At 47.1% G+C, this 15,480-nt stretch overlaps 1 protein-coding gene across 4 annotated transcripts in view; it reads right to left on the bottom strand.

Moving 5' to 3' along the window:
* Positions 1-10,368, bottom strand: part of CYTH3 (cytohesin 3) — a gene marked incomplete at both ends in the record, with an annotated part of 89,857 nt that extends 79,489 nt beyond the window's left edge. The window contains one exon of one of the 4 annotated variants that reach the window (XM_079720214.1): positions 10,311-10,368. In XM_079720214.1, coding sequence (XP_079576340.1) covers positions 10,311-10,368 — 58 coding nt within the window. Of the gene's footprint in view, positions 1-6,567; positions 6,617-10,310 lie in introns of those variants that run through there. The other 3 variants (XM_079720215.1, XM_079720216.1, XM_079720218.1) reach the window with 3 other exon arrangements.
* Between the last annotated feature and the right edge of the window lie 5,112 nt (positions 10,369-15,480).

Here is a 15,480-nt window from a genome sequence, read left to right as displayed (position 1 = left end):
GCCACTCACCACGCCCCACGCTTTCCCTCTATCCTCACCACACAGCAAACTTCTAGGGAAGGGCCATGGCCCAGGCTTCTGCTTCAGCAAGGAAAAATCTCATTCACTCCTTAGCCCTCTCCAGTCTAGCCTGCTCCCCACCTTTCACCAAACTTTTTTTTTAAAGACACCAAATTCTATAGACACTTGTCCATCCTCATTTTAGTCCATCTCTCGGGAGCATTCGGCTGAGCTGAGCACTCCCTCTTCTTAAAGCGCTCCTCCCTCCTGCAATTCCACGCAACCTTCAAGGTTTCCTCGACCTCACTGGCTACCCTTTCTTGGTCTCCTTTTCTGGGCTGTCTTCAGTCCTGGGATTTTTCTCCTCTCTCTCAACTCTCTCCCCTAAGTGATCTCTCACCCACTCCCATAAATTAGAAGAATTTAAATCTTCCCAATGTTTATCTCCTATCCAGACCATTCTTCTAAGCAGCAGACCACATAGCTAAGCATCTCCCTACCATCTCTACCAGGACATCTCACAAAAAAGTCCAATTTTAAACACCAAAACTGAATTCCTAAGATTCTGTTTCCAGTAAAAGCTGACCAGCTTGTTGCAGACAACCCTTCTGCCAAGAACAACTAAAAAAGCTGAGCAAATTATAAGAAACAACCGTTTGAAGGTATCAGAGAGCTACCAATGCAGTGAGGGCCTAGGCGGCCAGGATCCCAGAGAGAAAGTGCAGAGAGGTGAGCCCAATCATCTGAGCCACTTTTCTCCTCGAGACATTTGCCAATTCACAGCAGAAAGTCAAAGGCCAAGAAGCTAAGCAGAGACAAGTAGTTGAGAATAGAATATGAGGTCAACAGCGTCTCCAGCAGTCTGATGGGACTGGGGGGACAAAATTAGAATTCAGGGGCTGCCAAGTAGAAGGGGCCCTGGTAAACACCCTGAGCTTTCAGCTGGGACCACCAAAGCGCTGTACCCTGGGAGGAGGGTAAACCAGAGGGAGACCAACCCTCACAATGTTAAAGTGATTATTTCCCCACCCTAACTGCCTGCCAGAAGCCTCTCTTGAAGAAGATAGTCTCAAACTACCTCTACAGTTTTTCATGCACATCGTCTAGAATTTAATTAAAGCTTAACAGGCAATCTAGAATCAAGATCACAGACTGAAAACCAAAGGTAAAATAGACAACAGAATATAGTCACAGGATGTCCAAATATTGATGTTATCAGACACCAATAACTAATAAAGAAATTCATTGGACAAGACGAAAAATTTTAACAGAAAATTGGAATCTAATAGAAGAATCAAGAACACTGAAAAAAGCAATAAGTGAAATTAAGAACTCAACAGATGGGTTTGTTTGGTTGTTTTTTTTTTTTTTTTTTTTGCTGTACACGGGCCTCTTACTGTTGTGGCCTCTCCCATTGCAGAGCACAGGCTCTGGACGCGCAGGCTCAGCAGCCATGGCTCACAGGCCCAGCCGCTCTGCGGCACGTGGGATCTTCCCAGACTGGGGCCCGAACCCGTGTCCCCTACATCAGCAGGCAGACTCTCAACCACTGCGCCACCAGGGAAGCTCAACAGATGGGTTTAAAAGCAGATTAGAGGGCTTCCCTGGTGGCGCAGTGGTTGAGAGTCCGCCTGCCGATGCAGGAGACACGGGTTCGTGCCCCGGTCCGGGAGGATCCCACATGCCGCGGAGCGGCTGGGCCCGTGGGCCATGGCCGCTGGGCCTGTGCGTCCGGAGCCTGTGCTCCGCAATGGGAGAGGCCACAACAGTGAGAGGCCCGCATACCGCAAAAAAAAAAAAAAAAAAAAAAAAAAAAAAAAAAAAGCAGATTAGATAGAGATGAAGAAAGATTGATGCACTGGAATGTAGATCAGGAGAAAATATACAGAGTGAAGCATGGAGAGATCAAAAGGATGAGAATAGAAGTCGAAGAGATACACAGGACACAATGAAAAGGTAATTAGTGTCCCAGAGGAGAAGTGACAGGAAATGCAGCCAAAGCAGTAAATGTAGAGATAGTGGCTAAGACTTCTCCAAATCTAATTTAAGATTAAGTCTTGGGGCTTCCCTGGTGGTGCAGTGGTTGAGAGTCCGCCTGCCGATGCAGGGGACACGGGTTCGTGCCCCGGTCCGGGAAGATCCCACATGCCGCGGAGCAGCTGTGCCTGTGAGCCATGGCCGCTGAGCCTGCACGTCTGGAGCCTGTGCTCCAATACGGGAGAGGCCACAACAGTGAGAGGCCCGCGTACGGCAAAAAAAAAAAAAAAAAAAACCACCAATCTCAATAAGAATAAATTCAAAGAAAGCCACATCTGGACACTTTACAATAACACAGCTAAAAACCAAAGGCAAAGAGAAAAATCTTTTTTTTTTTAAGGTTTTTGTGTGTGTGTGTGTGTGTGAGAGAGAGAGAGAGAGAGATGTAGACCATTTTTAAAGTCTTTATTGAATTTGTTACAATACTGCTTCTGTTTTATGTTTTAGTTTTTTGGCTGCGAGGCATGTGGGATCTTAGCTCCACAACCAGGGATCGAACCCGCACCCCCTTCATTGGGAGGAGAAGTCTTAACCACTGGACCGCCAGGGAAGTCCCGAGAAAAATCTTAAAAGCAGCCAAAGGGGAGGAGAAAGACACACTATCTTCAATAGAACAAGACTGATACAGCTGATTTCTCAACAGAAGCAATGGAAGCCAGAAGGCAATGACTTGACACATCAAAGCACTGCAAGGAATTAACCTGCTAACCTACAACTGTATACCGAGGGAAAATGTCTTTCAAAAGTGAGGACAAAATAATGACATCTTCAACAAAAAACAAATGAGCCCTCCAAATGGTTTTCTCTCAAGACTCCCCTTCTCCTGAAGCAGCACCACCCACAGTCACGTGAGCCAGAACCTAGGAGTCATCTCTGATTCCTGCAGTTCCTTCGCCTTTAACCTCCCAGCTGTCAGTATGCCCATTTGATCCTCCAAAATACATCTAGCAAAGCAATGCAAATTTTAACACTACATCATTTCTTACCCAGGAGATAGGCAGACACTTAGAAGTCTGACAAACGCCAAGAGCTGATTACGACGCTGATAATACACCTAGTGAGAAAGCAACCTGCCAGCATCTGGCGAAACAGAAAGCACACCTATAACCCACAACTGCGATTCTAGAGAGATACTCAAGAGAAACTTGCAGTTTGTAAAAGGAGAGGAGCCTTGGTATTCTTTGCAACAATTTAAAATCAACGTTAACAGTCCAAGGCAGGACAAGAAAAATGAAACGTTATGGCAGTTAAAAGAAACAAACAGGGTCTCTACATTAGAATACGGATAACCTCAAACACAAGCTGCAGAACATCACACACAGTATGATGCCATTTTTTGATAATTTTTTAAACAGACCAAAAAGAGATCCATATATTGCTTACAGACACACACACATACATATTCCAGTATGAAAACTATTCCAGAGGGCCCACATCACCTTCAGAGTGGTTGCCTTTAGGAAATACAAAAGAAAGGCAGGGGAACAGGGCCAGAACTGCTCGACAGGAGCGAGCGCCACTCTACTCAGTACGTATTAACAAGCATTTACTGAAGGCCTGTTCCCCACGATGTCTCAGGTCTTGGAGACACAGCAGTGGTTAAAAGCAGATGCTATTCCTTCTTTCACAGAACTTACATTCTAAGAGAGGAGAGACGATCGATGAACAGGTGTGCAGCGGATGAGGCGTGCTGAGAGGGAAACTGAGGCTGGGAGAGGGGACAGGCGGGCGGAGGAAGGCCTCTGTGGCAGGGAGACGTGCGAGCGGAAACCTGAAGGGAGCAAGCGAGCACGTACGCAGATCCCTAAGGGGAAACCACCGTGGGCAGAGCAAGTGCAAAGGCACGGAGTCAGGGCAGCGCTTGGCAAGTTTCACGGAACAGCAAGGAGACCAGCGTGGTGACATGAGTGACGGAAAATATCAGAGACCACAGGGGACTAGAGCAGGGGCAAGGACAGCCCCAAGGTGAGAACTTTTTTTACGTTTTTAAAGGGTTATCAAGAAGAAGCGTTTGTGAGAGCCCAAGTGTGGCCCACGCAGCTGAGCACGTCTGCTGTCGGGCCTTCTGACAGGAAAAGCGTGTAGGGCCCTGGCCTAGAGCACAGGGACCCGACACTGCAGGCAGCAGGGGACTCTGAGTGTGCCAAGGACGGTGCCGACTTGGAGAGGAGTGACACGACCCCTGCTTTAGAGAGACCGCTCTGGCTGCTGCGTGGACAAGGGCAGCGGCAACGAGAATGCTGGACAGCTAAGGCAAAGCAAGTGGAAGACCGCACCAAAGTCTGGGCCTGAGCAATGGGGAGAACGATGCTGCCAGGTGCTAGGATGGAGACACTTACCCGAGATGCTTTAATTATGTTTTGTAAAGACCTTAAACGATGGGACAGGACATTAACAGCTACTACGTGGATTCTGAGTAACGGGAACGTGTTTGTTTCACGGCTTTCTGTGCTTCTCCGTGAGTTTTTATACAGGTTTGTCCTACACCGATCTCTCCCTTCACTTCTGCCACCCCCCGCCATCCACCGTGCCCCTGTAACTCCCACCCGAGCCCCTCCTCACTGGCGCCTATCCCCACGTCCTCTCTTCCTCTCCTCCACTCTGTTCCCCACTCGGTAGCCGAGGACACTCTCCTTACAAGGCAGGGTGTCCAATGCTTAAGAACATGGCCTCTGAAGCCAGGACGCCTGGGTTCAAAGCTCGGCTCCACCACTTACTAGCTGTAAGTTACTTGGCTTCCCTGTGCCTCCGTTGTCCACTGTCATCCGTAAATGGTGCTCATGTTAAGCACCTAACAGAGTTATTGCGAAAAGTAAATAGGTTAAGATCCGTAAAGCAGGCGGGGCAGAAATGGACCGAGACCACTGTGTAAATGTTAGCTACAATTACTTAAACATAAATCAAATGTCATCCCGCAGTTCAAAACCCTTCATTGGCTTCACGCACTTAGAAAAAAATATAAATTCCTTACCTACTCAAACTGCCTGAAGCGTCTCAGTTCACTGCTGGCTCAGACCACACACAGCAGCTTTCAGCCCTCTGGAGGCGCTCTGCTTCCCCAAGGCCCGGGCCCAGCCTCTGCCTGGGCCTCGACCCCCTTAGGTCACACCTGAAAGAGTTTTCCCTCCAAGAGGCCTCCCCTGGCTACGGGCCCTACCTACCCCTCCCACCACAGGCCCCCAACTCTCCCCTCAACCCCTTGTTGATTTCCTTTCACACATCAGCATAATGTGCAATGACTTTATACATCTGTTTACATTTTTCTTCAGTCTCCCGTCTAAACAAAAGCTCCAGGAACGCAGGAAATTCATCTGCTTTATTCACTGTATTCACCCTTCCGCCAAGCACAGGACCTGGCATTTGGTCGGGATGCTATCAATATTTGTTGAATAGATAAATGTTCTAGAAAACAATATGCTCTAAGCATACCCTAAAAGCACCTATCATGTCACTTTTTAAACATTCAAAAGAAAGCAGTTAATTTCCTATGCAGACTGAAAAAATAAGTAATTTATTTTATAACTTTCTACATGTTACACTGATTTTGCTAATATACAAAAACTCCAAAAAAATATCGAATCACTTTGTTGTACACCTAAAACTAACATAACATTGTAAAGCAACTATAATTCAATTTTTAAAATTCTCTCAAAAAGGGTGTTTTCATACTATTTTTCTGTGAAACTGGTTTCCAGTTTGGGAAACAGTGGAGATGGACAAGCTTTTCTGAATTGCAAAACATAAAAAGGCATAGAGCGAAGTTTCCCGGGCACCGACGTTCCCCATCTGCTTGGTTCCCATCACCCTCCCCAACAGGTAACCATTGTTATTAGTTCCTTGTTTAGCCTTCCTGAGAATTTTCATGCATATGTAACCACTTCCTTTTTTTCTTTTTAACAGAAATGGTAACAAACAGTGCACACTTGCCTACACTTTGCTTCTGTAACTTAGTAAAATATTTTGGAAACCTCTGCTATTAGTTCATAAGGAGCCTCCTCATTCCTTTATACAGCCTCACGACTTCAATCGCCACGCGGGTACATAACGTGCAGTGAACACTCGGGTTATTCTCCATCTTTTACTATTACAAACAAGGCAGTGAATAATCTTGTACCTACGGTATCTCAGGCATGTAAAAATATACCTACACGTTAAATTCCTAGAACTGGTATTGCTGCGTCAAAGGATGTACATGCTTGTAATTTTAAAAGCTGCTGCCCAGGCAGGGCACCTGTATCTATCGGGGTCCAACCAGAGAAACAGAAGGCCCTCAAGGAGTTGAAGTAGAGGGAATTTAAAACAAGGCACTGGTTACACATACAATTGAAAAGCTGAGAATCATACAGGAAATGGTAAGACAATGCAGAGATTAGCAAGAGGAACAAGCTGCTACCGCCTCTAAACTGGAGGGTCACAGGGAGGAGGTCCTTCCAAAGCTCGGGGGCTCGGTCAACAGGCAGGAGCTGGAGCCAAAAGGAGACCGACCGCCAGACACAAGGCTGAAGGCAGCATGCGAGCAAAGACGATAACCTGGCCTCTCCCTTCCTCCTGCCATCCAATCACCCACCAGCAGCTCCCACTGGCCACACCTAGCCCCAAGCCAGCCGACCCAGGCTCTGGGAAATGTCCCTCTGCAGGCGAAGGGCAAGCAATGGATCCAAGCCACCCAAGCACAGGCTGGCGCAGCCTTCTTCAGAGTGGTAACTAATTTACACTCCCACCGCCCACAGATGGTTTCAAATGTAGGGGTTATCGTTTGCCTGACAGGCAAGATCTGGGATCTCAGCCTGGCCTTAATTTATATTAACTTTACTGGGCGAGGGGGAGCAGCTTTTCACGCAAAGCACAAGCGTACGTCTCAGCGATGCTGATTGGGGTAAGGGGTGAGCGGGGTGCAGGAGGGAGGGGAAATCAGTAAAGTTATTCACCTCATCTGCCACAGATGGTCCATTCAGGAAGTTCAATCACACAGACTCCCAAACTGAGCATTAGGATGGTGGCCATGAACCAAACTAGCCCGTCACCTTCCAAGTAGAGACATATCTCAAGAACTGTTCTAGAAAAACTGAAAGGCAACAAGGCCCCAAAGGAATGAAAGATACCTTAACTACACTCAGCACACATTATAAATAACAGTGTGTTCCTGTAATCTAGCAGCCCCCATGTGTTCCTCCTTAGAACTGCCTTCCAGTCATTCCTACCACCACCCTCTCTCCTTATCCTACAGTTAAAGAACAAACAGTCATACCCTGGACAAAAACTTACAAGTATCAAAACAGCAAGCAGGAATCATTTTTTGAAGTCTTCTAACCGGACCAACACATTAGCAAAAAAGATATTTTAATTCTTTTGCCCCTGGCATAACTACTGTTTGAATAGATTATTTACCCTCTCTGGTAAACAAGCTGAAACTGACCTCCCCATATACAGTTCAAAGTTCTGTACTACACTCTAAAAATATACCCAAAAAAGTTCTGTTTTGCAAATGACTGGCAAGCGAAACTATTCTCTTTCGAGGGGCTGAACTTTATTTTTAAAAACATGAATTTTAAAGCAAAGCATTTTTAGAAGTCTAAATGGTGATAAAAACTAATGAACCATAAAGAGGTATGTTAACTTCAAAACTTCCATCAGTCAAGAGTTAAATATAAGCACACCAAATTTATATGACAAGCACTATATGACTCTTCTTTCAAAACTCTTAAGATTTCCATCTATTCAAAAACACACTTACTCTAAGAATGCCAAACATATTTTAAAGTGTCTTCCATAAGGCAAGGAAGAAAGAATTTAATAAACCATATCAATAAAGCTTAATGAGGCAGGGACATTTTAGTAGATAATAAATATCTGTTCATTGTTGACTGTTCCAGTGAAGTGAATTAAATGATACTTTAAAAACAATCATACCCTTTTTCCCACTGCAGGGTAATTTTTTTTTTTGAAGAGATGATTTTATATAATTTCAAACATTCAGAAAAGTTCCAAGAATTGTACAAGAAATACCAATATACCCTTGACCCAGATACACCAAGTACTTACGTTTTGCCCCATGTGTTTATCCTTCCGTCTCCCTCTATTATTTTCATGTGTGTGAACTTTTTTTTCTGAACCATGAGAGTAAGCTGAAGCACTGTACTTCTTTATACCTTAATTCAGTGTGTATTTCCTAAGAAAAGGAATATTTCCTCTACTTTTATTATCAAAACCCAGAAATTTAATATTGATACAATACCATTATCTGATCTATTGCCTATTCAAACTTTATCAATTGTCTTATTAGGGTAAATTTTTTAAGTTTTTTTTTCCAAATTTGAAAGTAATATACATCATTCCAGAAACTTGGAAAATATAAAAACCGAGAAAATAAAACATCCATAATATCAGCAGTTTTTACATTGTTTAGACCATAATATATAAAACTGCTTATTTTTAATGGTTGTAAAATATCTCATCCAGTAAACTCCCCATAATTTACCTCACCAGTCTCCTATTAGGCACTGTAGTTTCCAATTTTCTATTATAAATAGCGTTAATGCACAGCTCCTGTGCATGAGATTTTTTTTTTTTTTTAAATCTCAGGATTGTATTCCCAGAAGAGCTATATTAGCCCAAAGAAAGTCTTAATACTTTGGAGATGTAATACTATCCTTCTCTATAGTATTCAAGATCTATACTGGCTTCCTTTTTTCATCTTTATACCTGCTCTTACCTTCAAGTTTTCTACATTCCTTAACGGACAGAGTCCAAAACTCCTTCAAATGAAATCGCCAAGCCAGCCAGCTGCCTGGACTCGAATGTCAAACGTTTAAATATTACAGTTGTTTGTCTTTGTTTTCTAAAAAGGAGACACTTGTCTGCCGGTGCTGTTACCCCAGTTTTGACAGGCAGGAAGCACCGCGTCCACGAAGAATCCATCACTTATATTCTTCAGGCAGCAGCCTGGCTGGAGGAGGGTGTGCACCTGGGCTCCTCCTTTCCACAGAACTTTCCGTCAAAACAACACACCCACTCGGTGCCACAGTGCTACCCCTAGCTTCAACTATGAGAACTGAACTCGACAAATGCCAGGATTCGGGCGAACTTCCCCCCATCCCAGCCCCACCGCTTCTTGGGGCGCAAACACTTCCCCCGGAGCAGCACTTAAATGCCAGAAGGCACCTTGATTAACCACTTCATCCTGAAGCGTTCAACACTGCTGATTCTTACAGGCAGCTGCTCCGCAGCCTGTAATTAAGATTTTTTTTTCCAAAATGCTCCCTTATTACAAGGGATTCTGATGATTCCGTCTGTCAGCATAAAGGAGATCTTTAGCAAAAACAGAGAGAGAGCCTTAACTTTGGGTGTTCCTGTAAAACAGGGGTATTAACCCTTTGCTTCCCAAGCCAACGACCCACTCCATCCACAGACACTACACAGACACGTTATTCGCTTTTAAAGGCGTAATTCGCATCGTGACACAACGGTAATCTGTATTCCACTAAATAATTTACAACAAACGCGAATCTTCTAGCAAGAGGTGACCGAGCGTCAGACGGACAACTTGGTTTTCTGGTCTCACCTCCGGGCGGGCTGCAGCTCCTGACTCCGACCCCTCGGCTCCTCTGACTTTTTTTAAATTTATTTTTGGCTCACTCCGTAACGTTCCCCTATTTCATAAAATGCGTGCGCTCTAGCTGCCCCCTCCTCATTTAACGATCCCACTGACCACTTCTGACCTAAAGCCAAGAAAACTGTCACGACGTTCAACCTGAACTCTCCCCCCAGCCGCCCTTCTTGGACCCGGAGGATCCCCAATTCAAAACTTTGCCCTCCCGGTTTCCCGTGGACTCCCCGCTTCCCACCACCTGAGAGAAGACGCGGGGAGGGTCGTCACCGGTGGCTGGGCTCCGGAGGGCGTGGACGCCCTTGGCGACCAGAGGCGGAGAAGGTCGCCCCCAAGGTCCCCCGCCTGGGGAGAGCGACCCCCGAACCCCGACCCGAGCCTCCGGGAGGCCCCGGCCGGCGGGCAGCCCCGGCCTCGTCCCAGACCCTCGCCCGGGCTCCGCAACGACCCCGCCGGCCCCCGCCTCGGGGCCCCCGGACCCCCGCCTCGGGCCCCGGGCCCGGCGCGCGCCGCGGGCCTCGGCGGTCGCCAGCCGGCACCGGCGCTGCCCAGACCCGGTCTTCTCAGGCGGACCCGGACCACCGACCCCCGACCCGGGACCGGCAGTCCGCGCTTCGGTCCGGCGCGTCCGCGACCCCCGCCCCAGGCCGCCAGCCGCGCCGGCCACACCTCCGACACTCACCGCCGCCGCCCTCGCCGCCGCCGCCGCCGCCGTCTTCGTCCATCTTGAGGCCGCTCCCGCAGCCGGCGAGCCCGGGGCCAGCGGGCGAGGGGCCGCGGGTGCGGAGCGCGCGGGCGGCCGTGCAGCTCCAGCAGCGCGCGGACCCGGTCGCTGCCCGGGCCTCCTCCCGCGGGGCGGGGCGCTCGCCGCTCGGCGCCGCCGTCACGTGGCGCACAGGCCCCGCCCCCGGCTGCGATGGGCGTGGCCCGAGGCCGCGCGGCCCCGCCTGCGGGAACCCGCCTGGACCCCTCGTGAACGCGCTCGGCCCCGCCCGGAGCCCCGCGTGGGTGAGAGGGGATCCTCTGGGGGCGAGGCGGGCGCGCACTCCCAGCCCCGCCCCGCCATCGAGCAGCCTTGGGACGGACGTGGGGTCCGGGGCCGGCGAATGCCCAGTCTACAAAACACGGCGGCGGGAGGTCCTCCTCGCACGTGCACCCAGGGAAAAAAGATCGAGAAACGTATTTAAAAGTCAAGCCTTCGCCCTTCGGCCCGAGAAATTTTACAGTAATTCCAGCGTTCCCGCTTTCTGGTGTAGAATGGAGGCTCTCCTTTCCTGGAGATGAGTGCACTTCAACAAAGTGTAAAGCTTGTAAATAAACGTTATCATGAGGTTGGAACCGAATCCCCAGCCGGCACACCTGGGGCCCACCCTCAGAGGGCTTTGTAGGGTTGGCCCGTCTGGCCCCAGTCGCTCCTGTGCTTTCTCTCCCGTCTCCCTTGGAAAGCTGCCAGCTGCCCTGGATTTATGATGCAGAAGGAGCTCTGAATTCAATTTCCCGTGGGCACAGCCGGGGTCCTCAGCACAGGCCCCCTGGGCGGAAGGCCTCAGCCCGCCCCTGCTCCATATCTTCCCCGATCTCCTTTCCCACTCCACATCTTGCTTCCAGTAACTCCTCCTGAACCATTGAATGGGGCCCCTCCCAAGCTTTTCTGTTCAATTTGCTGGAACTAAATTGCATTAAAGAAAAGGAAACATTGTAATGGAGGAGATAATTCATCTCTAATATAATTTTCCAGCGAGTGTTTTATATTTACAAATGGCCCATTGAGTTGAAGGAACTTTCTGCTGTCATTTATCAAAATGGACATTTTTCACTTTTTTGTTCAAGGTTGTGGGATGATTCCAAAGAGTGCAATCTCCTAATAATCTCAAAAATTAAACACCCAGCATTCTGGTGCTGCTCAAGCCTCCCGGCACACTTCTGGGTGAGATAAGACCTTATCTCTGTGGCAGCTTATGTGACAAATATACAACAGAAAAGGGGTCTAGGCATCAGGAGATGTAGGTTTGCATCCCAGCCCATAGACTTGGCTTCCTGGTCTTGTTCCTGTTGGCTTGGTTATCTTGGAGATAACAGCGTAGTTACTGAGAAAAATGACAGCATACTTTGAACTTGATAATGTGACATGTGGAGCTTTGAACTCAGTGATACTATCAATTTTAAGTGCTTTTAAATGTCAACTCCTAATTCTTTAGGTTTCTTAGAGTGTGATCCATGGATGCTTCTCTCAAAGTTTGAGTCTGAAAATTGCTTCTCTGATCTCCACCCAAGCTCATTTCCATCAGAATCAGCCATAGCCCAGTTATTTGTAAGCAGGGTATTATATTATCCCCACAGCTTAGCCAGGGCCTCCATTTCGACAAAGCCTGCAAAAAGTGTTGGGAGAATAAAGGCTCGCATTATAAGCCTTTATTTCTGCCCTTGAATGGCGTAATTGGAAGACTTAAAAACCTTCAGTATGTGAAGGAATTAATATCTAATTGAAAAATTAGATTTTGGGGAAAAGAGCTGCTTTCCAGTACCTCTTAAATGCCACCAAGATAGCAGGTATCTAATCTGCTCACATGCAGGTTGGCCCTACATAGGAACATTAAGTATCCTAATTATCCACTAAGATAGGCACTCACTTTATGCCCATCTGTGTTACTCAGATGTTGAAAGCTTTATAAGTGAATCTGTAAGGAAAACAATTCATGCGGCAGATACCACTCCAAGTGTTAAACCCAAAACCTTGTTGCAATCATTCCATCAGACAATACATATTTAGGGACCTGCTGTGTTTCAAGCACTGTCCCAGGTGCTGGGAATACGATGATGAAAAATATAGATTCAGGGGCTTCCCTGGTGGCGCAGTGGTTGAGAGTCCGCCTGCCGATGCAGGGGACACAGGTTTGTGCCCCGGTCCGGGAAGATCCCACATGCCGCGGAGCGGCTGGGGGCCCGTGAGCCATGGCCGCTGAGCCTGCGCGTCCGCAAAAAAAAAAAAAAAAACAAAAAAAGATAGATTCAGTTCCTGTCCTCAAGGGACATATGGCCTAGAAGGAATACAGCCATTAAGCATATAATTACTCAAATAATTATTTAATTGAAAATTTGATGTCCTATCCTATTTATAGACTTCCTCACAGTGTTTGCTATTTCCTGTCTATTGGCTTTGCAGCCTTGAAACTCCTTCAGACCAAGACTGTAGTCTGTATGTATTTTGTCTCTGTGATCCACTGCAGGGCCTGGCCATATCAAAGAAAAGTAGAAGGCAGCAGTTTTTGCTTGAACTGGACGTATTTGGTATTGCTGCTGGAACAGGGCAAGCAAAAGTGAGAGACATCTTGAAAACATGTTGAAAGCCATTTATCAGCCCTTTGACCGCTGCAGAAATAGTTTAAGAAATCAAGAATGGGCACACATTCTGGAAAGGTCAGAGGACTTCTCCTTTGTATATTCATCTCCATCCTCCAAGTGGAAGTCTATGAAATTGGACAGAAGTGTCCTCGTCCAGCACTAAGGTCACAATAGCCAAAACCCTGCCAAGGCCAGTTTCTTCACACTCAGTCAGAAAGAGGCTGCCCACGCAGCCCACACAGAGCAGTTCCTGTCTCCTCTGATACTGATCAAGAAATGCAGAGACAGCAGTGACCATCAGGAGATGGAAACCTCAACTAATCTGTTACATCTGCTCAGGGGTCTCTGGTCCAGTCTGGGAAAGGCACACACAGCGGCCAGCTCGCTGCTGGCTCACGGTCACGAAAGGAAAGCAACGCTTTCCGAAATCTAATTTCATCTAGGAAAGAAAACGTCTCATTGGAATCGAGATGATCTTGTGCAGACTAGCATTCTCCGCTCTGCCCAGGCAAACAACGGGGGTCCAAGTGTCAAGTCACATCCTCATTAAATTTTCAAAAGCCCAGACATCATGTCCTTCACAGCATCCATCTCCCTTTCCAATCGTTCAGTGCAGTCTACCTTGGTCTTATGCTCTCCCCCATGGAATCCACACAATTGACAACAGTTCTCTGGCCTCAGATTACCAAGGGCAGCTTAACTCCTTTTAGATTGATTAGTCACTTGCATTTTTGCAAGAACAAAGGCGGTCAAATTTCTCAGTAGTGGTAAACTTGGGAAAAAAATAACTTGGTCACCATTTCAAGCTATTTATTTGGAAGAAAGACGTTTCACATACCCACTCAAGGCAGCGTGGATATGAAGAGTTATCAAATGCAAAGTGTCTTCTGTAGTAATAAAAGGCTGTGTTATTTTTATCTCATTCTTCATTTTTATAGGACGTCCCTGACCTACTAAAAACAAAAACAAAAGAAAAAAAATTTTTAATTTAAAAAGGTCCCCTTCAGATGTTGGTCAGAGTCTGCTGTGTGCAGCTTAAACTCATCAGGAGAATCCATCCCCGGGTACAGAGTGGACTATCGGACAGGCAATTAAAAAGGGAAAAAATGTGAAAATGGCAAACATTAGTACATGGAACATCTGTCCGTGATCATTGTCCTCTGAATAGAAACTGTGCTCTTAGCCAGCAATCAAGTGACAGAACAACACCCATCACAGACCCAGAGAGCCTAACTGTGCCCAAGCAAAGGTGAGTCTGCAATTTGACTTGTAGGATGGCGAAAGCCAGCCATGAATTCCAGTCATTCACTGACTTTGCCAAAAGGCCACATAATGCCCAGTAAGGTCATTAGGTTCCCAGCCACGATGCATCACAGCACACCACCTCTGCTAACTGGATACTGCAGGCTCTAAAGTCAGACGGCCCAGGTACTTTGAGTTCTTGGCTGTGTGACCTTGGGCAAATTGCTTCACCTCTCTGTGCCCTAGTTTCTGCAGCTGAAATGGAACCAACAACGACTCTGCCCCATATGGGTACTCTGAAAACTAGAACTAGATGCTATCATACACCAACAGTGTATGGCACACAGTTAGTGCTCAATCAATGCTCATCATTGTTATGCACAGAGGCAGAAAGCTTCTCCACTCTCTCTTTCACAAGCCAGACAGGATGCATGAGACACGATCGATCGGGAGGCAAAGCTGAATCTTAGTAAAGGCTCCCCGCCTTCACGGCCTCCTTCTAACTGCTGTGTTTTCCTCCAAGTCTGTCTTCTGGAACATACCTTGCCACACTCCACGCCCTCTGCTTGTGAACTGTCCCACACTTCATACCTCATTAGTCCTCTAAAGAACTAGGTTCTTAGGGCCATGGTCACATGCGTGCAGCTCCACAGGGGAATCTGGGGACTCTGTGCCCCTCCCTTGATGTTACTTTATTCATTCAAAACCTGCTTCTTAGCTCCCCCACCAGGCAGGCCCTGGGGATTCGACAAGAGCCAGCAGTCAATGACGTTTAATGATGGCCCCATCAGACCTCAGCATCCAGAGGGACAACAACAGCCCCAGAAACCTTCACCACACACCCCCTTGCAGCTGCCAAGGTTCCTTCTCTTAGGCCAAATAGAGAGAGGGGAAGGGTCTGGCATGCACACCCCACTCAAATACTTCTCCCTCAGTAATAGATTAATCATACTAGTTTAATCTGTACAGATCTTCTGTTTGGTCAATAATTTTTAGCATTTCATAAATGTATTAAAATTCATCACTGAGGTTTCGAATATATAAACACATTATCGAGGACCCCTATTCACTGGAATAAAAACAATGCAAGTGATGGCTTGTTTTCCCATCAAGTTGCCCAATGACACAATATTAAATCTCTCTTTCCCCTCCTTACAACATACAGGGCAGATTCTGACCATCCTGATCACGTTTGTTGTTAAAAATAATGTAGCTTAGACAGACTTCTGATTCCAGAAATATGGAGTTGATGT

The sequence above is a fragment of the Hyperoodon ampullatus genome (assembly GCF_949752795.1).
Source record: "Hyperoodon ampullatus genome assembly, chromosome: 14".
NCBI classification, from domain to species: Eukaryota; Metazoa; Chordata; class Mammalia; order Artiodactyla; family Ziphiidae; genus Hyperoodon; species Hyperoodon ampullatus.
The sequence above is the reverse complement of the archived record's forward strand: the minus strand, read 5'-3'. Positions and strand labels throughout refer to the sequence as shown.